General features: G+C 40.9%; 3 protein-coding genes and 1 non-coding gene across 4 annotated transcripts; 1 reads left to right on the top strand and 3 right to left on the bottom strand.

Moving 5' to 3' along the window:
• Nucleotides 1–7326: 7326 nt before the first annotated feature.
• On the top strand, nucleotides 7327–10866 carry s1pr5a (sphingosine-1-phosphate receptor 5a). The gene is made up of 2 exons (XM_004562970.6): nucleotides 7327–7568; nucleotides 8249–10866. The coding sequence occupies exon 2, from the start codon at nucleotides 8547–8549 to the stop codon at nucleotides 9681–9683; it is 1137 nt and encodes a 378-aa protein (XP_004563027.1). The 5' UTR covers nucleotides 7327–7568; nucleotides 8249–8546; the 3' UTR covers nucleotides 9684–10866.
• Nucleotides 10867–12329: 1463 nt separating this feature from the next.
• On the bottom strand, nucleotides 12330–16267 carry spc24 (SPC24 component of NDC80 kinetochore complex). Its single transcript, XM_004562968.2, has 6 exons — nucleotides 16152–16267; nucleotides 15484–15658; nucleotides 15176–15320; nucleotides 14991–15095; nucleotides 12652–12728; nucleotides 12330–12550 (listed from the first exon to the last, which is right to left on the bottom strand). Exons 2-6 carry the CDS (start codon nucleotides 15647–15649, stop codon nucleotides 12444–12446), a joined length of 600 nt encoding a protein of 199 aa, XP_004563025.1. The 5' UTR covers nucleotides 15650–15658; nucleotides 16152–16267; the 3' UTR covers nucleotides 12330–12443.
• Nucleotides 16268–16843: 576 nt separating this feature from the next.
• kri1 (KRI1 homolog) lies at nucleotides 16844–23782 on the bottom strand. The gene is made up of 18 exons (XM_004562966.5): nucleotides 23546–23782; nucleotides 23332–23408; nucleotides 23134–23236; nucleotides 22946–23048; nucleotides 22042–22099; nucleotides 21909–21958; nucleotides 21728–21830; nucleotides 21555–21632; nucleotides 21336–21448; nucleotides 21019–21247; nucleotides 20743–20913; nucleotides 19099–19174; nucleotides 18823–18938; nucleotides 18562–18724; nucleotides 18357–18487; nucleotides 17776–17840; nucleotides 17598–17693; nucleotides 16844–17514 (listed from the first exon to the last, which is right to left on the bottom strand). Exons 1-18 carry the CDS (start codon nucleotides 23628–23630, stop codon nucleotides 17025–17027), a joined length of 2307 nt encoding a protein of 768 aa, XP_004563023.3. The 5' UTR covers nucleotides 23631–23782; the 3' UTR covers nucleotides 16844–17024.
• Nucleotides 17927–18025, bottom strand: LOC111500790 (Z30 small nucleolar RNA). The gene has a single exon (XR_002721249.1). It is a non-coding gene; the product is annotated as a Z30 small nucleolar RNA (small nucleolar RNA).
• Nucleotides 23783–25667: the final 1885 nt, after the last annotated feature.

Here is a 25667-nt window from a genome sequence, read left to right as displayed (position 1 = left end):
GCGTAGACATATTTGCTAATTACTGCTAAGTAACTAAATAATACACTACTTAAATTTTACCCACCCAAACTAAAGCAAAAACGTCTTGAACAGGCTGTAAGTTCATTAAAAATCTTCAAAAAGCTACAAATGCAGTTGGCAGGGGCAGTTCAGTATCTCCAATTAGCCAATGCAAGGCTTAGCAGACAGCTACTGGATAGGCTACAGGTCACATCACTGATGCTCAAGTTGTGGAAAGAGCAAGTCTAAATTCATTAGAAGAGCGAAATGCTTGAGGATGATGAGATGGATGAAGGTGTCACTGAGTAAGGAACACTGTGCTGCAATTATTGCCTGCAGACATTAGTAAGACAGCGTAACCTGTGATATGTTAGCAAGATAGTAAAAAATGGTATTTCTTTCCTCTTAATCTTATAACAAAAACAGGTGTGTTTACGGCTGCCAGTTGGTTTACAGCGGAAGGGCAAGAAGGTGTTTTCATAATCAAACGGCTTTTACACCTTCCAGTGTGTAAAAAAAAGTTTGCAGACTTTGACACCCTTATATAACCAAAGAATTGAGCTTTCTAACATGAGCTGGTGCTATAAATGGGTAACCAAGTAACCTCTTAATGCACAGCTCATTCAACCTGTTGGGGCTCGTGTTGGGGGTAGAGTCGGGTTAACACTAATGACTTTTTCTAGACTTTTTTGCCTGTTTGAAATACTCAAATGAAAAATATGTAACGCCAAAATTAATGTATGAGATCTCATATATAAGGTAACTTCTAGATTCTTATTTGCAGTTTCAAAATTAATATATTGGGCCTTTTTAAACTGGTATGACTGTTTACTTGTAGGACTTGCTGAACAACATAAATTACCACTGTTGTTTATTTAGGATCATTTAGAAATGGCAGCTCCATCATCTGTGATGTCGGACAAGCAAATAAAGATTCGAATTGAGTTCAGCTCATTGATGTGGCTCCACAACAGTCCCAGTCAGCGCTTATCAACTCTGAACAATTTTCTCAGAAGAAATCTTTTTAACAGACAGACATGAGAAAGGTCCTGATCCTCTCGTGCAAACAAAAGCTCTGAAAGGCCTTAGGGTAACTGCAAACAAAACAAAAGGCAGGCCAATGCAATAAGCCATGCAAGTGAAAGTGACCCAAACTATTGAGATTCAAATGGCAGAAAAAGCAGCTTTTTTCACTAATGAGGTGTTACGCTTGGCTTCAACAATGCCGCTCAGACTGTTTGCCATTAACCCTCTCAAGGCAGGCGTTGCCGATTTGCAACAGTTAAAAACTAAGAACCTGATTACCCCACATACATATTTTATGAGTTTTTTTTACTCAGAAGTACGACTGCAGGACTTGGCTGTGCATTAGCAACAAAAAGTTTAATTTGAGCCTGAGAGGGTTAAATATAAATAGAAAGCTAATTCTTCATGCAGGCCAAGACAGTGGAGTGGTCAGCTAAAGTTCCCTTCTGCATAGCTCAGTTTCATTCATACCACTGTGGAGTTCAGTAAACACAGCTGCAAGCGAGCTGAGACAAAGTTGTGAATAAGGAGAAAATGACAGATAATTTTTCTGCAGCTCGTCTAGCTTTACGGTGAGAATTGGTGGAGGTTTACATAGTAAATGAGGATGTTTGTGTTTTCATATGGACATAACTAACTTTCACATATGCTCCGTATAATGTCTAATCAGAATGGTCCCAAAAGGCAGCCTCTTCCTGTGTTTATTTATGCCAGAAAATCCCCACTGACCATATCAACTTCAACCAACAAAGCTTTTCCGCCTCCTGACTCTGAAGACTTGGGAATAAATTGAAAAATGTGAGAAATAAAATAGTGCATTTTGCTCTGCAGAGGCCTTCAGTTTTGCTTCAACAAGGAGGAAAGGGTTTAACAGTTCTGCCTAAAAATAACAAACATGGGCTGAATAGAAGCAAAGCATTATTAGATGATCAGCTCTGCTGAAAGAATTTCTATGCTGTGTAATGCACACTCTATGTAAATGTCACTTTTTGCACCAATCAGATGCCAACTTTAAAGACTCCAATCAGTCTGCATGCAGTTGGTAAGCACAATTAGATTAAATGCAGAACTAATTACCATGCAAAGTATCCTGTGGCCATGATTGGGTTTGAGGTGTGAGGAGACTGAACAGAAACACACAACATGGAAGCAGGCTTGTAGAAACACATCCAGTTTTTACATATGTTCTTCCTATTTCTCCTTATTGGGAGCTCAAAGCATGGATGTTGCCTGGGACAGCTGCACATGGAACAGTGTGGCAGTTAAGCTGGACAGAGACAGGCTATTTCTAGGGCTCCCATAAATCTCTGGCAGCACCAACAATGCTGGACATTTGAGTTTATACAGCTCTGGTTTGTTTCCCTCGTTCTTTCTTTTCTTTTGTAATAGTCCTGTGTTGTAGTTTTTCCATATATTCCCTGCAGATTCAGATTGATTTATTTGCAAACAGACAGGAGGAGCAAAATCTTGACCTTAGAGTCAACTCAACTGTTGAGAAATGTAGACAAAAAACACACAAGACAAGAACTGGGACACAAAGCATACGCAACTAAGATAAATACATAACTTAGGAATTCCAAGATGAAGAATGCCAAAAGAATAGATACTAACAGACAGAGCTAATTTATGGACACATTCTTTTCTGAAGTGATGTGATATCCAGTCAGCAGCTGCATATGAATCTTTAATGCTCAATGTGGTCTTTTATTTTCTTGCAATCCTTTCAGCCTTTCAGCAATGTCCTTTAGAAATGTTATTGTAATTGCTAATCTTAAATTAATTTACAAAAGCTTACATAATCAGGCTCCTTAGTGGCCTTGTGGCTCCTCTTTGGGTTTGTGAATGCTTGGGAACATCTGTTGGAAACTCCCAGGTGCCGTTATGGAAATCCTCTATTTACCCATATTCACAGTATCAACTGTCATGCTGAAAAATGCTAAAAACATATTTGTCAATGAGACACTTTCCAGATTTTCCTGCATAGTGGATCAAAATCTGATGTCACTGTTCTGTGTTCATAAATCGATCAGTTTTAATAAGATCTCCAACACCACTGACCAAAATGAAGCCCAAACCATGACAGAGCCGTGTTTTACAGATGGCTGTGGACACTCACTGTTGTGCCTCTCTCCTCACCTCTTTTGTATTTATCGACAAGATTTGAACCTGTTTTTTTTACAGTTTGAATTCAACTCTCCATAAGACCTGTTGCCACTTATTTTTAGTCCAGCACTTTTGTAATGTCTAATGTGGCATACCTCAGCCTTTCTCCCTGTTTCCCGTCCTTAAGACTGACTTCTTGACAGCCACCCTTCCACTGAGACCATTTCTGATGAGGCTTCATTCTTTAAATGGATCAACTGAAGGTCTAGACGCATCTCTCAGGTCCTGTTTCGGTCTTTTGTCTGTTTCTTAAGGACATAACGTTTTCAGCTATCTGGTGATGCCCACCACTTCCTCTTTTGTCCTCCACTTCTCCAGGTTCCTGAAGTTTTTAAAGATACACTGCACATCAAGCTGAGATATGCCAATATTTCATTTTCTAGCTGTTTGAGGATCAGTTTTTGGTACAAATACTTTTTTATGTTTGTCTAAATTGGCATTTTTATAGATTCATCTAAAAACAATTGGAACAAATTATGAGTTTTTGTGGGAGGCTGCTTGTCACAAATTTCCTAAAGATACAATTAAAAATCTGTTCTTTCCTAAGTTATTTGTTTTGTGCAGACACAACACTGGTTAGTCCTTTGTATTAAGTGCCTTTTTAATGCTCAAATGCTTCATAGGTCAGTGTTAAGTGACTTAACAAACAACAGAGCTTTTCTGTGAAAATGGTCAGGTCCAAGGACTGGACAGAAAACGAGTTTTAAATAAGCCCGGAGAGCTTTTGCGCCAGACAGCCAGTCTGATGAGATGAGAAAGTCTGGCTCTTTGTTAGCAAAGTATAAAGAAATGGGGGCTCAGAACTTTTGCACAGCCTATATGCTTTAAAAGCTTAACAGGATACAGGTTTTTATGTCTTGTGTTAGGACATAAATGCTAAAATATATATAATGGCTAATATGAAGCATTAATACTAAAGTAGCACCAAAAAACAAAGATTTCTTTTTACTGGAGATGCTGGTGATGAATTCCTGCTGTTATATCAGTCGGTGCACCTTCATATCTTGGTCAATCACACTAACAATCACAATAACCACATCACTCGCAGTTTATCTCGTGCTGGAAAAAGTATCTGCTCCCTCATAAGAGTGGGGGTAAAATGGGTTTTTAAGAACTGCAATGTTCCTTGTACAGTATCCACACTCCTGACCCACAAAGAACTCTGCATCTAATCTTAAATGAAACTAGTGACTCTGCCCATCTGCTCTTCATAGTGAGATAAGAACCACTCTCATATCTGTTGCCAAACCTAACTGCAGGTCGGAGCAGGTTTGCATAGCACACTTCAACTAAAGCTCATAGATTTAGAAACTACATCTTGTTTGGATCACTGCAAAATACAGCAGCGACTCTGGGAAGCTAATGCTCAAGGGGAAAAATATATATATATATTGTAACGCAGATTCAATTATTTCACTAATGAGCCTGTCTTAGTTGTCTTATGTTTTCTTATTTAAAGCGCACTGCATCTCTACATTACAAAAAGCACTAACTTTAGAATTAGAGGGGTGTGAATTCCTTTCATTGCGTTCACTAAATAACATTAAAGGTATCTGTGTGTTGTGTTAGCATAAGGTGAGAATCTCATTTCGAGGTGTGATTTTTGCACCACCAGTGTGCCACCAGTAACTTGTCAGCGCAGTGAGAGCAACAGGTTTTCATAGTGCGTTAACACAATCATCGTGAAAGAGGTGTTTTATAAAGTGTGTGAAAAACCACTTTCGTTTCTGATGTGAAATAAATAAAAGAGAAACAAACGCTTTAACAATATTTACTTCAAACATATGCGCAAAAAAATATTTACGTCCCAAAACACTGACTTTAAGTGATTTGATTGCATGTAAATTTAATTTAATGTTATATTTAATAAAATCTTGTCAAATGAAATTTACGTGATTGGTGTACACTCAGCTTATGTTTTAATGATGAAGTACTTGAATAAACAAACCCTTTGACTTCATATGTTTCAGCTGCATCTTACTCAAATTGATTGTTTCATGTTTGTGAGGCCAAACAATCATTTTCAGTCAGAGATAAACAGAGCAAAGCAGACGGTGTTCAAAACAGCAGCAGCAAATCTAAAGGGAGCTATCACGACAAAAGCAGGACTGACTGACTTCCTTTCTGCAAGTGCTTTAACGTCACAGGAAAACATCAGCCCGAGCTTGGCGGTTTGGACAGAACATACCAAACACAGAAAGCCTCCACAGGCAGAGAGACGGCTGGGTGGGTCACGACTGGTCACTCTGCTGCTAAAAAGCCTGCCTGTGGCCTGAGGGAGGAAGGGCTGAAGGAGCAGCTCCCTACTGTGGGAAAAAAAGGAAAAGAAGACAGAGCAGAAAGCCCTGCTGTCGTTGGCTTTGTGTGTTAACTAATCAGTGGCAGCACAGTGAGAACTTGTCACAGTGTCACTACGGGGGTCTAACTGCCATTTGACTGACAAGGCTCACAAGGAGAGCTTCAGCCTGGTTATCACTGGGTGGGCTTTAGGAAGCAGGGGAAGAGATAAGTCAGGGGCGCCGTTCGACCGCAGCCCAGGCAGACACCAACTGCATGATCACTTAAGGCGGTTAAAAGAGTCCCCAGACCAGCAGGTGTGCAACTGATGAGGCTGGAATAAGAGAATGACAAATAAAGCCTGTATTAGTTATTTTAGACCCTAAATTCTGCAGCCAAAGGCCACTTAAGGCCTCATTAACCTCTAAAATTAGTCATTCAAATCTGGAAATGAGTAAGATGCACTAAGAGTTGTTTGCACGTCAATCTGTAGTCACAGCGTGGCTTCACCGTGTGTCATCTCCGACCAGTGACTTCATCTGTGTTTTTCTCAAGGATATCCCTCTCCTTTCGAGGCACAATGAAGCAGCTTCCTGTTTAGAGAGTCCAGTCCTTTGCTCACCCACCCTCACATTGCACAAAGTCCACTCCTCCTGGGGTTTTGGGAATGATACGCTTTCATTATTGTAAAGAAAACAATCAATTAGTGAATTCATAAAGCTGAAAAAAGAGTGAAGTGAAGTCTATTTATTTCAAAACCTTCCCAATGAAAGCTGCCCTCTGTTTGGAGACGCAGCTCAGAATGAAGATGAAGAGCCACGGGACTCATGCTGCTGGTTGCTCAGTCTACAGAACATCAAAATGACATTTAGCTTCCAATTATTTGAAGAAGACGCTTGATTTCAAGTTCCTTGTTTTATTTTTGATTTAAAGGAAATAGCTGTAAACCTTGCATGTTTGGTGGTTTTTGTGCTTAAGAAGAAAAAATTAAGCATAAGTAAGCTGGTTTCTGTCATCTGTAGCTGGCAGTCACTTCAGGAAATGCTTGTTAAAATACATTTCATGCAGAGAAGAAAGTTTTTCCCTTTTCTGCAGTTTCAAATCAGTTGAGTGAATGATAGAGGGCTGGATGAAAGGTGTGAGATGTGTGAATTTTAACGGAAGATATTACAAGTTATGGGTTTTTCTCTGTGTTTTGGAAGTGAGTAATGTATGGCAGACACTTAAATGTCTCTATGTACAAACAGTCGGGCTTGTTCAATGACAGAGAAGGACAAAAACTTTGTGTGTGTGTTGAAAACCCATATCAGAGACGAATTATTACTCAAAGCAGAAACATGTTTCTGTCTAAACACATGGTTGAAAGGGATTTTTGTAATGCTTTATAGATGACATGTTGGCCAAAAAAAGAAAAGCTGAGTTTTGATGTGTGAGCTAAAAGATAATTACAGCCGAGGCCTATCTGACCGAGTTATTTTCTGAAATCTGGGGTTTCTGGACTGTTAAACAGATCCAGCTGCACAGAATGACTGTTTTTTCCACTGACAAATTAACTTTGGAGTTTTGAGTTCCCTTTCGGAGTCTCTATTTTTTTATGAACTGTGGGGAACTGAGAGAGGAGAGGGCGAGTGAAGGAGAAAATCAGACAAAACCAGAGGAGCAGGACGGAGCCACACTTCCATACACACTTGAAATTAAAAAAAAAATCCACTTGGCAGCTCTGTTACAGCAGCGCGTAGCTGCACCCTGGGGACAAACTGATAAGGTGGGAAAAAAATCCCACTCTCTTCCTCTTCTTGTGTTGCCGTGAAAACAGAAACAATCTGTCTTAGAGGTGCAATTTATCATAACGGCAAAAACAAACAAACACACATATATATATATACATATAAAATGAAGGGGTCAGGCAAAAGAGGGAGAAAAAATCTCGTTGAAACAAAGAGTCGTAGACCAACCCACTGCAGCAAGTTCAGTCCTGCCCTCCTCTATTCCCACAGCACAGTCGCGTGTGGCTGTAGTGCGCTGTGATCGCAGAGCCTGCGTCCTCTCCTCCTGCCGAGGGCTCATTTCAAACTCTTACTGGATATTTCAACGTTTTTAAGGTGCGTTAAAGTTTTTATTCTCCAACTTTTTTTTTTAGTTTGTTTCTTTTTATTCTGCGTAAAATGTATGACTCGCTTTAAAACTCATCAGTGTAGTTCATTTTGACTTCATATCGTGTGTTGGCCAGCTCTTATTTTACGTATGGCAATTAAGGCTAGACTTAGTTGTTAAATAAATAAATGGCAAAGTAAATGAAATAAAATACAAAAAGCACAGGGTTAATTATGTTATCTATAGGACTTGTAGGTTTGGAAAGGTTAATGCATATTTACGCATGAATGGCAAATGGCTCTCTATGAGCTGGGAGCCACTTTGAAGTTTTTATGTGTAGTAGCGGTGAAAGAAAACATTAATTTAAGAAATTAAAAAGCAGAAAATTATAGCTTCTACTGCAACGAATTAAGGAAAATGATCAATTACAGCTTCCTCGTTATTTCCATTCAAGCTTAAACCATTTCCCCCGATGAATTCATTACAACTATTTTGAAGTTGTTACAGTAAATGGTCATTTCCCGCTGGAGACTTCCTGTCCTCATTAGTCATTAATGTGATTCCAATCGAGTGTAGTCTTTTTATTATTGTTGTTGCATTTTCGAATATTGGAGTTTAAGTGATCCCCTGTTTCCTTTCCTCCGCTGTTTCACGTCTCACGTTTACTTTTTCCTCTTGTTTTATGCAGGTTCGCTATCATCGCCTCCTAGTGCGCGCCCCAAGCATTGAATATTTTGATTTTTGGAGGAAACTTTGTCATACCACAGGAAATCCTAAGTGATAGCATCAAAGGAAGGCTTTCCACCCTGCATATTTAAGTTCCGAAAGAAGAAACAATGCTCAGGTGGAGGACTGTATGACACCTCATCTGTGGATCTAACCTAAAATCAGAAAAGGCAAAGAAAAAAAATCTCTGGGAAACGCAACGACGTGCTGCCTGTGTTGCTGCAGCCCCATCTTTTACCCCGAGGCTTACCTCTGCAACTATGTCTGTGATGTTTAGTGAGTACCAGAACAAGACTATCATCACAGAGCACTACAGGTACGTGGGCAAGCTCGACAATGAGAAGTACCAGCAAGATGGACTCAAACCCGAGGCCATTGCGTTCCTGCTGGTCTGTCTGCTCATTGTTGCAGAAAACGCTGTGGTGCTTCTGGCCATATGGAAGAACAAGAAGTTCCACGTTCCTATGTACTACCTACTGGGCAATCTGACTCTCTCTGACCTGCTCGCAGGCTTCACCTACATGGTGAACATCATTACGTCTGGTGTCCACACATTAAACATGACACCTGTGATGTATTTCCTGCGTGAAGGTGGTGTGTTCATCATGCTGGCCGCCTCCGTCATCAGCCTGCTGGCCATTGCCATCGAGCGCCATGTCACCATGGTGAGGATGAAGCCGTACCAGGGCAATAAACAGGGGCGCATGTTCGCTCTGATTGGAGCGAGCTGGGTGCTGTCTGTATTCCTGGGTGTCCTGCCAGTCCTCGGCTGGCACTGCATGGGTAAACTGGACCAGTGCTCCACAGTCCTGCCACTCTACGCCAAGAGTTACATCCTCTTCTGCATCACCATCTTCAGCGCCATCCTCATGTCCATCGTGGTCCTGTACGTCCGCATCTTCCGCATCGTCAAGGCCAACACTCAACGCCTCGCTTCGGTTCCGCACCGGAAAGGTCTTTACCGCAAGTCCCAGAAGTACATGGCCCTGCTGAAGACAGTCACCATAGTGCTGGGAGTCTTCATCGCATGCTGGTTGCCTCTCTTCATCCTCCTCCTGCTGGATTTCTCCTGCCCAACCGGAAAGTGCAAGGTGCTCCATAAGGCAGACTACTTCCTGGGCATCGCTATGATCAACTCTCTTCTTAACCCCATCATCTACACCCTGACCAGCAAGGACATGAGGAGGGCCATCATCAGGCTGCTCTGCCGACCCTGTCTCATGACAGAAGACGGGCAGGTGAAGAAAATCGGGATGCCCTTCCTGGATTGTAGCACCACTAAGACGCAGACGGATGCAGCTTCACACAGGCTGGAGGGCCTGGACACGACAGTCTCCTCCGGTAACTTTACACCCTCGACGATTAAAGCCATTTATCCTAGGATATCTAGGACATGACACTGTGCCTCGCTCTTGAATTAACACTGACAGCAAGCACTCGGACTAAGAACTTTGCCTCTAGTGTGTGATTCGATTACCCCTTATGAACTAAGACGCATTATCGACTATGCAACAGAAGTTGAAGTTTTGTGTTGTGCACTCTGACATTGTTTCAGTTCTCATCTAAAGAATGTGCAACATGTTTGTGGCGATGTCCAAACAGGGAGAAATACCTTTATAGTTAAGCATTCAGTGTAAAAATATAAACATTTATGTTCACAATTCATATAAAAGTGTGACAGTGACTAACAGAAACATCAGTGCCTTAAATAGTAGCTTTAAGTTTCATGTAGGAAAACAACAACAAAAACAGCATTAGTTTTTTTCTTCCTTTGACTTCTTAACAAGGCCAGTATTCTGATTGAGCACTTAGCAGTGTTTGCACGTACAGAGAAATCAAAGAGTGTGTGCAGATGTTTCACATAAATGCATTTTGATAGAGTGAAACCAAAGCCAAAGCACGAGATTCATCCTTATCTCTCCTCAGCCTGTGTAGCACATAATGATATGTTGTCATAAATGTGGAGCATCCACACCCAGCAAAGCTGCTGCCAAACCCATGTAATTTCTGCCATATGAGTTTCTGGTCAGTGGCAATGCTCAGTAGAGCCCCCCCCCCCCCCTTTTCCTCTGCCAACATCATACGCTCAGCGGCCTAGAGGACGTCATACGGGGGGGCTGAGCTGGGTGGTTCGCTGCTTTGGAGGTCCTTTTAACATATGTAGCGACACAAGATGAATACCTAAAAGCAATAAAAGCTGACAGCGGAGGCTTGCAGACGCCTTCTGGGTTTGACAGAGCAGTATGTGGCAGTGAGATGTTTTACTGTGGACTTTGGAGAAAGCTCGAGCTCGTTGTGTTTGATGAAATGATGTAAACTTTTTTTCCCCCCTCAGCTTTAACTGATGCAGCAGTAACAGTAGCGACCGATCACAACCCATCAGAGTGTGTGCAACCTGGTGAATTAATTCTGTAATTATTTTAATAATGTACATTAATGAGAGTAAAATATATATTTACAGTTTTTTGTATACTTTGTAAATACTTCTAACCTACTTGCGTAGTATTTTTTTGTATAATTGTCATTTAAGTTATGATGGTTTTATAAGTGCACTGAATAAAAATATGTGAACGATTTTTACATCGAGGTCTTTGCGTCTTCTAAAGTTTCACAAGTCTCACAAGAGGTCGACATCCTTCCTGTTTCTCGCTACGAAAATATCTACTTATACCTGGCACTTCCTGACATATACAATAGGAAAACAATAAAATTACCAACTCGAGATATAAGAAAAAGTCAGTAATAGACAGGTTTAAAAATGTCACCTCTCTACCACCTACTGTACATGGAGAAAAATGTGAAGTCACGCAATAAATGATGTGCTTGTAGCACTTTGTGTTTGATTCGACACATTTCTGGTACTCTGAGACGAAACAACACCGTTACTTACTAAAGCTGGTCTTAAATTATCACGCCGCTACTTAATTGATACTAAAATACCTAAACCGACCATAAGTGGAGCATTTACCAAGTTACACAGAAGCATCGCTTAAATAATTCGGCAGAACTGAAAGCTCAAATACCTACTCAAACATCATCAAAGGAAAGCTCAAGAATACTATACTGGAACGCGGGCTTAAGTGACAAAACCCCACCTCCATGGAAACCACTTGCCAAAACCACCGAATGATGTGTGCTGAGGCAGAGGTATCGATGAAGTTGCAGAAATAAAAAAACAGAACTGTGCGCTTAATGCTCTGTTTACCGTAAGGAAACCACATTCTGGTAGCTGTGAATTTATGTCTCCCTAAGTCTGTATATGTCATCCTGCCCACTCTAAACCAAACACCATCCTGCAAAGAAAGGGGTGACTTAGTTCTTGTAGAACAAGGCCTGAGGGTATATAACACAACCCACAGTGTCATGCGTGGGCAACCAGGATACTTTATATTTGAAAATCTTTCTCCTGCTGCAAATGCACAACTTGCTAGTTCAGCAAAGCCACATATAAATGATGCTGGGGGGATTTTAATGGCCTCGTAGTTCATGTTTTACTTTTGAAAAAGAGAAAGAAAGGCCCAACAACAGCCACTGCAGACTGGACATAGAGGGGAAAATTCAAATAAATAACTAAACTTGATATTTTTATTTGGATGTTTAAGGTGATCAATAAAAACTAAATAGAGCTAAAATTACAGGATGAGCGTGATTGCCAAATCAAACTAGATTCTGATAATAAAATTACACTGAAAAGTAAAGCTATTAAATTAAATACTAAGACACCCAGTTTATAATAAATTAATTAGACTACCTTGATATGGTGACGTTAATTAAGGGGAAAAATGAAAACCTTTATTTACTGATTTAACCTCTAAATCTTTTTTTAAATCTGTCAACAGCCTTTTCCTTTAATCTTTAAACTATACAACTCAGTAAAGCAAAATGCCATCTCTAAAGACATTTAGAAAAGCTGTAGATGACACTCTACAGCGACATCTAGTGACCGTCAAACCACTCAGTCTCATCCCATCCTCATTACTGAAACACATTAGACTGAGGGCACCCCGACCAACATTTTAGGCACTAAACAAAAAAGGCACAAATCCAAGGGTGTGACAATTTTAATTTTTAAAAACACGAGAACAGAACACGCACTTCCACAGACAAACAAAAATAACACACTCAACACCTCTGACTACTTCACATCCGTCCTTCGGCTACCACTCGGTGCTGACGAAGCCCCAAAGCTGGTCGCTTACATCAATGCGAGAGCGCGAGGTGGTGTCGATGTTGATGGGGGTTGCCAGGTCTGCACCATAGTGCACTGCAATGTAAGGAAAGAAGCTGATGGTCTGAAGCCACATCAACACCAAACTTCAAGTAGAGAGAAGATGGTACACTAAAAATGAGAAAACATGACTGTACCTCCTTTTAAAATGTTCGCCGGGGTGTCATATTCCCACTTGATCTTGGTTATTAGGTAATAGACCTGAGCCACGTATCTGTTTAAAAAAAAAGAGAGAAAAGAAACAAGAATAAACAGAATTCACAAACAGTGCTTCAGATCATCTCTGATTACATGCCTGCACAGTGCAGCATTTAAAGCTCTTTACAGATATGATAGACATGTAGACAGACATGTTGCCTTTTCTATTTTAACAGGAAGTACCATAAAAGGGTTAGAATATAAAAACAAAAGGAAGTACCGATACCATAAAAAAAACAAAAAACAATTGATTAAAAAAAACCAAAAAAAACCATCAAGATCTGGTCATAGTGGTAATTATTCAAACTCACAACATTGTTTAAAAAGCATATAAAAAGTGAAATACTCGAGGTGGGAATAATCAGATACAATAATATTGAGATTTTTAACATTCTGGATCTGCTGATTATTGCAGTACCTTACATTGTGATTTAGCACCTTTTTCAACTGCAAATGATGTGCTCAAAGTTCAACTTTGTCAGTTTTATCCAATGCGATAAAACTGAAGTTCTCTCACTTCAGTTATTTTTTGCTGAAAGATGATATTATCAAACATACCAACACTGACACTCAAACCTGCCATTAGACAGCATCAGTCTGCAATCAGTCTGATACTGAATGGGGTCAAGCTGGCAATTACATGCAATCTATTTCTGATAATACACCAATTAATTGTAATACAACTTCAAAAATCACTGTTGCTGTCTACATAGACAAATTCACATTTAACAAAAATTGATATTTAATTATTGCAGTGAGCAATCTGTATTTAGAAATCAGATAGTTATCTGCAAACCTTCAACAATCTCTCTGAGTGACTGCGGTCAGTCCAAGTCAGAGTGCAACTGTTTGGAGAAAGGTTGCCCCCTATCAGGTGAACCGTGCAATCGCAACTCAGTCACCACAAGTTGCAGAATGCGAAAAAAAATCAATAGGAAGTCACCGACATAGACGTAAGAACACTGCTGTTGTGTGACTCAGCCATTAGATTGCTCTGAAATAGGAGGTAGCTTTGCCAAGCTAAGTGTAACCAGTGTTGATTTAATGCAAGTTTGCTCAGCCAACATTATACCAGGTGGTGCATGAGATGAGCCCTCTTATTTGTCATACTCCCTGACTATTTTAATTTATTATTTATTAAAATGTTCTTTGTAAAGCCTTAATTCAATAGCTGATATAAGCATATTCAAACTTTGATCATTCATATCCAGTATGCATAATAAGAAATGCTGTTTACTCCAGAGCTGTCAAAAGCCCGGGCAACATTAAAAGGCAACCGTTTGGAGAAGCATAGCAGTTACAAAAACAGCCAACTGGAAGTGCAGGTTTGCAGCAAATTCAGAGGAAAGATTTCCACAAACACCCACAGGCAACAAACTCACTTCCTCTTCCATTTAACTTTATCAAAACTTTGATTATTGTCATAACTGATTATTTGTTAATCCTGACTGTCAAGATGTGTCTTCATTGCATTAAATATTTGACAGTAAAGTGATTTTTTTTAAATCACCTTTAATGGTTGAATATTGTAATGCTAAATAAAAAGGTAAACAGAAATTATTTTTGCAGAGGTCTGTGCACATCTCTGGCAACTACAGGCATGCCTGCTGCTTTTTTTCCTCTCTGTGATATTTATAGGGCAATGCTGATGCTAGAATGCAACAACAAAACAAAAAAAACCCCTGATGTTCACACTTTGCTCTATGTGCAGCCTGTTAGGCATGCACAGCACAGTGAGATTGTGACATAAAGCTGGTGTGTCAGGCAAGATGAATTTTATGATCATGTTTTTGCTGTTTGGGGTGATCTCTGCTCGTGAAAAACAATGATTTACTTAGCTACCTCAGCAACTAAGGTCAAAGAAACACATGCTCACAGTTCTAATCTCATGCTTGCTTATGCATTAATGTGACTTTTTTTGGAATGACTGCATAACTGAACCACCACTACCATCCATCTGTGCAAGTCAAACACACATTAAAAAGTGAACTTTCCAGACCATGAGAACCATTTCTGAGAATTCAATAACTTAAACATGACTTAAGAACCATCTCACATCCATCCTGATAAAAAAGTTGAAAGAATTTAAAGAAAAATCCCAGAATTAAAAAATATCCAGATTGTCTTCACTGTTCACACTGAATGTTGTTGTAACATGTAAAGTTGAGAGCATCTGCACTTTTACTGTTGATGCACAACTGCACACACATATATTCTTAGACTTGTCTAAATCTTATTTGAGATGAAACCCTTCTTTAACTAACTGTACCACACTCACACTGCTGAAGGGATGACCTCGGTGGTGTCTTCTTCGACTTCACTCTGAAGAATCTCGAGCTCATTTTCAGCGTTTCTCAGACTTTCCAACTCTTTTTGAAGAAACCTGGAGGAGGGTTCAGGATAAAATGGACTTGTTTTATAGCCGTTTTTCTTCATGACAAACACACCTATAAAAAAGGATACTGTAATTCTGAGTCAGTGATCTGGCTCTTCGCTGTGCACTGCCTCAGCTGCTCCTCCAAGCTCTCCAGCTCCTTCTCCCTTCGCATCTTCTCCTGTTCCATGTCCAACAGCCTCTGACCTGCATTCTCTTCAATCTGAGCCAAATCTGAGGATGGAGGACAGCGACACACAGAGGGAATACAATGAAGTTTTTCTGACACAGACAGTTTACACGAGTGCCACAAAATTTCACAGCCTTCCCTTTGGATTCATGTGCCCATGAAAATGCACACGATGGTGTAAAAGGAACAAACGGGCTGTTTGCTTACCTTTTAAAATCTGTGTGACAATCTTCGCTGTTTCTGTGTGTTGATCAAAAAGAGCCTGATGCTCATCTTTCAGTCCTTTCAGTTTGTCAGGCTGACTGCTGTTGATGAATCCCACCAAAGCCTCCCCAGTCTCCTCCAAGTCTTGAAATTTATGACCTTGAGCCATAGTGGGCAGCTAGAAAGCAAAGAAGATACTACATTAAAGTGAAAACATGTCGGCTAATGCTGTGAAAGAGTTTATGAAGACTCATTAAGCTTCAGGGGTAAACATGCAACTGTGAGAAACACCCAGATGAGTTAGTCTGACTGTGTAATAACACAAAGTAAAGTTTGAGTATCTTGATAATTCCGTTTAACAAGGGGAGGAGATTATTTTCGCTCTTGGACATACGTTCCTGTTACAAACTGTACGTTAAAAAGTTTAGAAAACATTAGTTTCCATTTTAAGCGCTATAGGTGAAATTTTAAGGCCCATAAAGACTTGTTTACGTTTACGAATCAAAGCTTCCTTTGAACGGTAGTTGCGTATCAAGCTAGCATGCTCTAAAAATGCTAACAAACACAGTACGAGTACCCAACAATATCCTCCAGGGTATGTCAATCAAGTAACAACAGGGCTATGGAAGGAAGAAGCATGTTTTGAGGTCAAATTAGAACAGCAAACATACCGACTAGCACTCCTCCAGGATTCAAATTCATCCGCTGAGCGCGCCGCTTCTTTTCCTTCTTCGTTGGTAGTAGCCTGACTTTCAGACCGGCCTTAAGCTCATACCGCCCCCTAATGTACACCAGTCAAATGACAAAACATGTGAGGACTACTTGACTTTACAGAAATTCCTGTTGTAATTTTACTTTAAATTTCCCACTTTAAGTGATTTTAACACGCTGGTTAATCATTTAACATTGCAGATGTCGACCTCTTAAAACAGCTTTGCATGAGGAATTGAATAAGGTACAAGTTTTGTGTATTGATACACTTTCAACCCTGTTCCCCCTTGTTATTTTTCCAACTATAGTTGGAAATGTTTTTTTCCCCCCAACCACTCGCTTTTGAAACTGGCCAAAACAAAAGATACAACCCACTCAATACAGCAAATTGATTTTGCAGTTATAAGACAGGCCGACCAGCAGGCTGTTTTGAGCACAGAGCATTTGATGCACTTCTAAGAGCCCCCGTGGATGACATTTAAAACAAACCACAATGCCATTGGGGTTTCAGAAATTAGCAAGTCATGCAGGTTCTCAGGGGTCCAGTACATCAATGAGCTGCTGCCAGATCTGAGTCATAAATGCCTGACATACAAAAACCACCCACACCTAAACATAAGCGGGCACAAATGACTCCAACCAATGCAAGATTACACAACAGAACTGGAGCTTCAGGTTTTCATAGCTACCATTTAATACACATTTTATTTACATTATACAGTCAAAAGGGTCAATGTGAAGAAGTGAAACATTTGGAAAATTTGCCATTTTTCTCCGTGCTGTATTTCACACCATGATTATGAAGGATTGTATCTGAAACAGTGGCAGAGCTGTCACTCTTTTTTCTGCTTCTCCTCCTTCTCCTGAGCTTTTCGTTTTTGTCTGCCGAGTTGTCTGAAGTACAGTCTCTTGGGGTTCAGGCCATAGGCCTTCAGTCTCTGCCTACTGAACTCCCGGCCGCCTATCTTCACCCCGATTCTTCCTGAGAGGATACGACCACCTGAATGCTTGTGCTTCTTCTTAGACCATTTTGGTCTCGCAGTCCCACTTTTCACTTCTTCTGGTTTAGCTGCTGACACCGCCTCCTCTGTAATCTGGGGTTCTCCTTTATGTTTCTTCTTCTTGGGAATCAGAATCTCCTCCTCATCCTCAATGGCATCCCCGGCCTCCTGAAGAGCCTGAACAAGAGTCTGTTCTGTAGAGTCCACAGGGGGTACTGCACTACCATCCTCTGCTTCTGTGTTTTGCTTCTCAGCGTTCTTCAGACGATCTCTTCGCTTCTTGCCCACCTTTGTCTTGGCCTCAATCACATCTTCATCGCCTCTGTAGGGTAAATTAACATAGTCACATATTGATAAAATGATTGGAACACATTCATTAATACAGTAGATCAATATGTTACTCACTCCAGATACACAGAGTTAAGGATTTCTCTCTTCTTCCTGTCATTCTGAGCCTTGATTTTATAGTTCTTCAGATCGCTCAGCTCTTCCTTTTCAGACCTGTCAAAACAAAGAAGAAAAGTTGAACAAAAGACATCAGATAAAGGGACGAAACGCTTAAAAGAAGACAGAACCAGCGTACCTGAACATGCACGTCTTCCTCAGAGAGCACCAGCGGTTCAGCTCCTTGTCATTAGCCTTTATAATCTGCGGAGAGGAAGCAGCCTCATTAGTTCAAATCAATTTTTGGATAATTTTGCATTTGCTGCCACTTCATCAAATCCCTGTGTGGTCTGCTCAGAGAGAAGATTAAGCTGAGATCATTCCCTGGTCAGAGCTCTCCCCAGAAGGAAGCAATACCAGATCAATCTAGCCAAGGCTCATCACCGCAGAACAATTCACCTACAGCCTAAACACCGTCTCCCGCACATGCTCTGCAGCTTTGAACTCTTCTATATGCTGGTGCATGTGGGAACAGAACAGAGTTGGGTGTCATGTGCCCGGACTCATGCATGGCCAGATCAAATAATGAGAGCAAATGAGATTATCACTACATGGCTACTGCAACACATCCATGACATCATTAAGAGCCAATATGGAGGCTACAAGAAGACTGAAACACTGAGGACACAGCTAAGTGAGCTGACTTCAGCTTAATGTGGTAATCATCATTAACCTGCCACTGCGCAAAAATGAAAAGCCTGCAAGTGCAACCTCTCTCACCTCATCTGTGGTCAGGCCAAAGTCATTGGGCACCACCTGCCTGTAGCGAAACCTGCACGGGAGGTCATCGATGATGTCCTCGTAGTCCAGCTTGTAGTACTCGTCCAAGTACTGCTCGAAGCTCTTCTCCTCTGAAACGACAGCGCTCCATTAGACAACATCCACGCTGTGTTAGAGAGCACGTGCGAGCTTTAACGGCACTTACGAGGATCAAACACAGGTTTGTTCTTGGTGATGACCTCTGCAAAGTGAGACTTCTTTTTTTTCTTGCCCATTTGAGGCAGATCCTCCTTCTTCATCATCTTCCTCTCCTTTTTCTTCTTCTTCTTGGAAACTGTTTGCCGACTGGGGTCATAGTCTGCATCCATCTGCAGAAACAGGTTTAAACAAAGATCTTTTAGTGAGAGAGACTGTTGATCAGGACAATCAGCATCAGACAACTGATCAGTAAGGAGCATAAGCTCACATTAAAGTCTTGATCCTCGCAGTAGGGTTCAGCAGCACTGTACTCCTCTCCATCATACTCCTCGCCATAGTCCTCCTCGCGTTCCTCTCCGGTCCAAGTGTCCCAGTTCCAGTGCTCTGTCACACACAGGAGGTTGTGTTCAGACATTTATGCAAAAAATAAACTGAGCGCCACAATCACATCAACTTTCTACTCATGACTCCGTGCAACCCACAAATGTGTATTTAGCACATGTTAGCTTCAATCTGATTAAAACTGGCTTCTCAGTTAGCTCACCCTCCAGCTCATCATCGTCCTCAAACTGAGGCTTCTCATCCTCCTCCTCTCCATAGTATTCATCGCCAAAGAATTTCTGCAAACACAAACTGCCGGTGAAGTTAAACGAGACTTTCAGTTCCTCCTTCGACCTCCTGGTTTAAATGCTGGAGCAGAGAAATCTGCCAAACGCAACACAGCTGTGTGAACCGCCGGAGGCCGGCCATCGTTAAGGTCAACGCCGACAGCTGTTGCTTGGCTGCTCCTGCTCTGGATGTGAAGCTTTATCCATATTACAATCATAGCAGGTAGCTTGTTTACGCCACTCTTCCCCCCCTTTCTCTCTCTACGACTGGAAAAAAAAAAAATACATTTTCCATAAATGAGTCCAAATTTTGGGTTATAATCCTTCTGTTTAATCTCTCAAGTCTCAGATCAACCCTAACAAGATTTCAGAAATTTCTCCCCCAAAAAAGATTTTTTTCAAATGTTATATGACATCAAGTTGTTTCATTGTTATCTTTTTTTACTTATCACTGGAATATAAAACCAGAAGTCCTCTAAATGTGGGTAGCAGTAAATTTTCATACTTTCCTTTGTGATCCACAATCATATGCCACTGATTGTTTGGCTCCTCCCAACAGAGTATATGTGGGTTTTATCTCCTCAGTGTGTGTTTGTGTAGCAGGATTTATGGTGCCGCAAATGTGTTTTCCTTACATCAAGTCCTGGTAAGTTTTACAGCAGATTCTAATAATTTCTTCTCAAGTCACCGCATGCCTTGGCACGTCCGTACCTCTCTGAAGGTTTAACCCTGCACACTCGCACTAGATCAGTGTGTTGTACTGAGCAAATGCTCCCAGCTGTCCCTACATCCCGATTAAAACACAGGTGAATTTGCCCTCTCCAACACCAAACATTAAAAACTGACATAAAAGAATTTTTTTACAATTCTTTTGCTTTATAAAAAAATAAGCTAAATTCTGGCATGTTTATTTTACATGTTTTTTTTTTTTTTGTTGATTAACGTGTTCTATCCTAATGCTTTATCATTGCAGTGTGAAGCACCTTTTTTTTAGCTTTAGCAGCTAATACTATTCACTCTACGATTACATCGTGGTAAAACGTTATGCATATAAAAAGCAGCATCCTCACCAAATAAATACGAACAATTGTTGTTGTTCACTGGTGTAAAGCCTGAAGTTTGTTTGGCTGATTAGCTTATGTACTTGTACAGGATAAAGGTTAAATCTAACCTTTTTTTTTTTAGCTAGTTGTCATGATAAAAGCTAAAAAGCCTGGGATTACAGAGAACCACACCTTGGACTATCTGCATGTGCCACAGTAAACTCCACAGAGACTCTCAGTTTTCATACATACAACATGGCAGCAGATGGCCCCGCCCCTCCCTGAGCCTGGTTCTGCCAGATATTTCTTCCTGTTAAAAGGGAGTTTTTCTTCCCCACTGTCAACAAGTGCTTCCTCATATGAGATCATCTGATTGTCGGGGTTTTGTCTGTATTACTGCATTGCTAGCTTTACCTAACAATATAAAGAACCTCCAGACAGCTATTGTTGTGATATTTGGGGATATATAAATAAAGTGTGTGTGTGTGTGTGTGTGTGTGTGTGTGTGTGTGTGTGTGTGTGTGTGTGTACACTGACCTGCATGAGCTGGTCGTGCTGTTTTGGATCGAAGTCTCCGTCGAGGTCGGCTTGATCGAAAGCGAGCTGCTCGTTCCCCGTCAGCTCCTGGAGCTTCTTCAGCTTCTCCATAATCTCTTTCCTCTTCAGGTTCTTCAACTGCTTCAGCTGCTCCTGCTTCTGTTCTTTCTCCTGAAGTAAATTTTAGGAAAGGGGTCAAATATTGACAAACGAATAAAGGATCAACTTGGATTCCTGTGGGTTTTTTTCCCCTTCCTTCTCCTACATGATCCACACCTTTTGCTTCCTTTCTTTAATTTCCTCCCTTTTGCGTTTCCTGCGGTCGTCCTTGGTGCGCACAGAGGTGGCGATGTTTCGGGGGTAGGTCTTGACCTCTTGAGAATCGGGCTCTTCAAAGCGGAAGTTGTAGCTCCTCTCAAAGTTCTCCTGGCGCTCTAAGAAAGTCTCCCCCTCCTCCTCCGAATCCTCCACGTCATCCTGGACCACCTCATCGTAGGTTGGGATCCTGCATGTGGCCCAATAAGTCATTGTTAAAGCTGGCAGTGTTTCTTCACTTCACGAGTAAGACATAAACCAACTGGTCCTCCACATACCGTTCATCATCATCATCATCGTCATCTAGGTAGCCCTTGTTTAGCACGTAATCCCTCAGGAAACGCTCCTTTTCATCCAGCTCTGGGTCATTCCAGTAGTCTTTTAAATATTTCTATATCAACACAAACCATTTATAACCAGTCAGTTAAACACAAACATCTTTCTCAACCAAAATGTAACTTCCTGAAGTCTCTCCAGCCTTTTTTACACACACTCACCATGTCCTTCACCTCCTCTGCACCCTCGAGTTCTCCCTGGCCTTTCAGCCACTCCACATAATCTGCCTCTTCTTTATCCTACGAGCATCCACAGATAAGTTTAACCTGACCTGAAAATCATCTGTAAATGACGCCAATTTAAAGATGAAGAGCACCAGGTATCAGCTTCTGACCTTCTCCTCCTGTGTTTTGATCCTCTTGGTCAGCAGCTGGGATGCTCTGTCTGCTTCACCAGCTTCATCATCGTCATCGCTGTCCTGGATGAACTTCCGGAAGCTGCAGAGAGAGATTTCGACTTCAGTAAGAAGCCTTTGAGTGCGAGAGCAGGACAGCACGAGGTGTCTCTTATCTTACCTTTCCTTCAGCTCCTTCTGCTCCTGCATGTAGCTGGGAGAGGCGGCTCTCTTTGAAGGAAAACAGAGGTGATGAATGAAAGCATCAGTTTGTTCATTCCTAAGGAGACATATTAGTGAAGAACTTTGCCTACCTCTTTTCTCTTGACAGCCTCCTCATCATCGCTGTCGTCGTCATCATCTTCATATTTGCTGCAAAACAAGAACAAGACGTGTTACAGGCAGAGAATTAAACAGAAAACACATGAAGGAGGAAAACACCAAATGCTTCCTGACCCACTAAGCAGCAAATCAGGGACTAGCTTTCTTTGGCATCTTACAAGATCTGTGTAATTAATTATAAATACACTTGCTGGCCAATACATTAGGCACACCTGTTCAACAACTAATCGCGCAATCACATGGCAGGAAGTCAGTGCACTTAGACATATGGACCATAGTCAAGACAACCTGCTGAAGCTCAAACGAAGCATCAGAATCAGGGAAGATTGTAATTCAAGTGACTCTGAAGATGTGAAAGTTTCTTCAACATGACAATGAATTCGCCGCACTCAGATGGCTTCCATTCATAGGATCTCAATCCAATGGAGCATGTTTGGGATGTGGTGTTTCACTTCATGGATGTGGGGCTAACCAATCTGAACCAAATGTTTAATGCTGTCATGTCAGTATGAACCAAAACCTCTGATGATTGTTGTTGAATTGATGCTACAAAGAATTAAGGCAGTCCAGAAGGCAAACAAGGGTGAAAGCAGGTAATAGCATGGTGTAACTAATTAAGTGAGTGTATGATTGTATATGAGTGTATATTGCATCCCTACCATGTCATTTTGTGACACTTCCCAACCTTTTCAGCATTAAGTAAAATATTTTTCATATCAGACACCATATCCATCAATACCCATATTGATGTGTCAATATCAGACAGTAATAGCGGCTTACCAGCACATTAGTCAGGCTCTAATTTGGTACTACCTGTATATCCCTGATTGATGTAGTCTCACGCTATTTGATGCAGTTAAACAGACTTTCACTCACCCTTCCCTTTCCAGGATGATTTTTCTTTCATAGTCTTTAAGATACATGGGCTTTACTGCTTTCTCCTTCGAGGTGGAAGGTTTTGCATCACTGCTGGATGCGCCTGAAAGCAACAGGTAAGTCACTTCACTGCATGAAGATTATTACTAACCATCACAACAACGCTAATGTCAATACCCAACAATCACCTTCTGAGTAGAACTTAGCATCTCTCTCATAGATCTTTGGGTCCTTCTTCTTCAGCAGCGACAGAGTCCTATAAAAATCCCTCTCAACACCAGGGTCCAGCTCCTGAAGGTGAGAAAATCACATACACACAGTTATGTATACAAGCACCTCATTGATAAGGAGTGGAAGCAAAAGAAAAGTTAGAGATGCTAACTGACCACTTCACTGTCATCGGAGCTGGACTCTGAAGACCCCGAGTCACTCTCATCTGCTCGGTCTCCGTAGCGATCCTTCACTGCACAAACACAGCGTGAACGCAGAGATTATAATAGCGACTTTCACATTTCCCTGGAGAAAACAACTACTTTTAAAGCTAGCAATACTTCCCCACGTTGGGATGCTAACACGCTGCTTAGCTAGTGACACACTTACGTCTCTGCAGCTCTTCTTTCTGTCGATACTTCTCATATTTCTGCGCGAACTGAGAATTAATCTTCAGCTCCGACTTGCCCGACATGTTTTCACAGAAAAAAGTCCCCTGTAGTTTAAATCTCACAAGTAAACACAGCCAAGAGAAGTAATCCAGGTCGCTCACAGAAGCATGGTAACGCTGGAACACGTGGTTTCCGGTGTACGATTCGTGCGTTACGTCGATTGGCCGGCAGGGAGCGCGCGACTACCAGTTTGATGAGTTGAAGCCCAAAATCCTCGCGCTTCCTGTAACTGTAACGCCAAGTATCATGAGTTTGTGACTTTTTTTCTGTCCTGAAAAATCTGAATAAATTGCGCAATAAATTTAAATGACCATTTTCACTGCCAGTGCTTCTTTTTTTGTTATTTTAAATTGTAACAAAGTTTCGTATATGAAGCAACAAATTGCACTCATTTACAAATGTTTATCCCCTTAAAAGATCTTTGCACGAACTAGTTGAATTAATTTAATTTTATCCATATTTGTACATTATGTCAGCCAGGGGCGATTCTAGGATCAGAGTTTTGGGGGTGCTGGGCACCCAGAGAGCTGCCCAGCCAGGCAAGATAAACTTTACTCGTCACGATGAGACTTCTTCCCTGTCTCTGTCAGTCCCTGCATCCTCCCTGTCCTCATCGTCTGTTGTCTTCTTCTCCGTTATCATCCATCATAATTTTACCATCTCTGTGCAAGTCTGCAAATTTCTTGATTAAATCATAAGATTCTTAAATTCATCAAGTCTCTCTGTGCCTGGGTCCTCGTCACAAAACATGACATCACTGTTTTGTACATTTTAACACAATTTAATCCCCACATTTGTGAAAGAAAAGCAAAACACTTTTTTTAAGTCTGTAACAAAACCATCAAATCTGATAAAGGTTATTTAAATCAGGACAGTGGCAACAACAGTAGGCTAAAACAATTTTAAGTTTTAGATTTTAAATAGGCTGCATAATTTTCAATGGGAGCAACAGGACGGTCAGCTAGAAAGAAACATGGTGTGACTCCTACCTAACTACATAAAGAGTAACTGAGGATTAAATGCAGCTAATATGTCCTGTTTTAAGTCAGGCACTTACACCTCCGCTCCGCTGCATCTCAGCCAGCCACCATCGTTCTGGCAGCAAGGGTGCTATAGAGCAGGGGAGAGGTGAGCTGGAACAAACATTTTGGGAGGGGGGGGGGGGGGGGGGGGTATCTATACTATTTTTGTTAAAATGTTACATGTCAACCAAGTATTGTATGCTTTTTATATTTTTAGTAGTGTGTCACACAAACAGCAAATATTGTCAAAAAAAGTAAGAAATCTTTGGGGGTGCTTTGAAGCACCCCCAAAAATGGGCTAAAATCGCCCCTGATGTCAGCTCTTCTGTAAGTACATATTTTGTGTACCTATTTGGACTGCGTGGCCTACATTTTTACATCCTATTGATTATACTGTATTTTTGAATAGTTTCCCGTTTAAAGGAATTTACATCTATGCTGCTTTATTCACCAGATTATGTTTGTTCTAACAGAAGTAACATTGCAGACATGTCCATAAGCTACACTAGTGTTCAAATGCTTTGCTAAAACATTGAAAAGTAACAGAAAATTGCAAAGAGCCATGATTTGGAAAGGAACTTTACACAGTTACAGATAAAAAGTCTTTAAAAATAATATGCATGAAATCTACTGGGCTCAAAAATCGTCCCAAACTCAGACAAATGTTCAAAAAGTTTGAGGGTAAAGCAACTGTTTATGACTCAACAACAGAAAATGCATAAATGGATACCATCAAAACATAAATAATACTTCTGTGGAGCAAAGTTAGTTTAAACAAAAAACGGTGAGAGAAGTTACTGAACAGGATGGAGGAGGGCAAGACTGTGTGAAATATGAGGCTGTTCTGATATGTTGTTGTTTCTTCTTTTGGATTTGATATTTTCCTTTCCAAAATAATTAAGTTACTGAATAAGAGAAAACCTTTTGATGAAGCCTAAAGATAAAAAAAAAAAAAAAAGTAGAGTGTTTGTTGCTTTCTGTTTATCTTTCTACAAAGCAGTCAGTGTAATTCATTAAACCTAATGTTTAACCTCAGGT

Source organism: Maylandia zebra, linkage group LG4, assembly GCF_041146795.1.
Source record: "Maylandia zebra isolate NMK-2024a linkage group LG4, Mzebra_GT3a, whole genome shotgun sequence".
Classification (NCBI taxonomy): Eukaryota; Metazoa; Chordata; class Actinopteri; order Cichliformes; family Cichlidae; genus Maylandia; species Maylandia zebra.
This window is presented reverse-complemented; position numbering and strand designations above follow the sequence as displayed.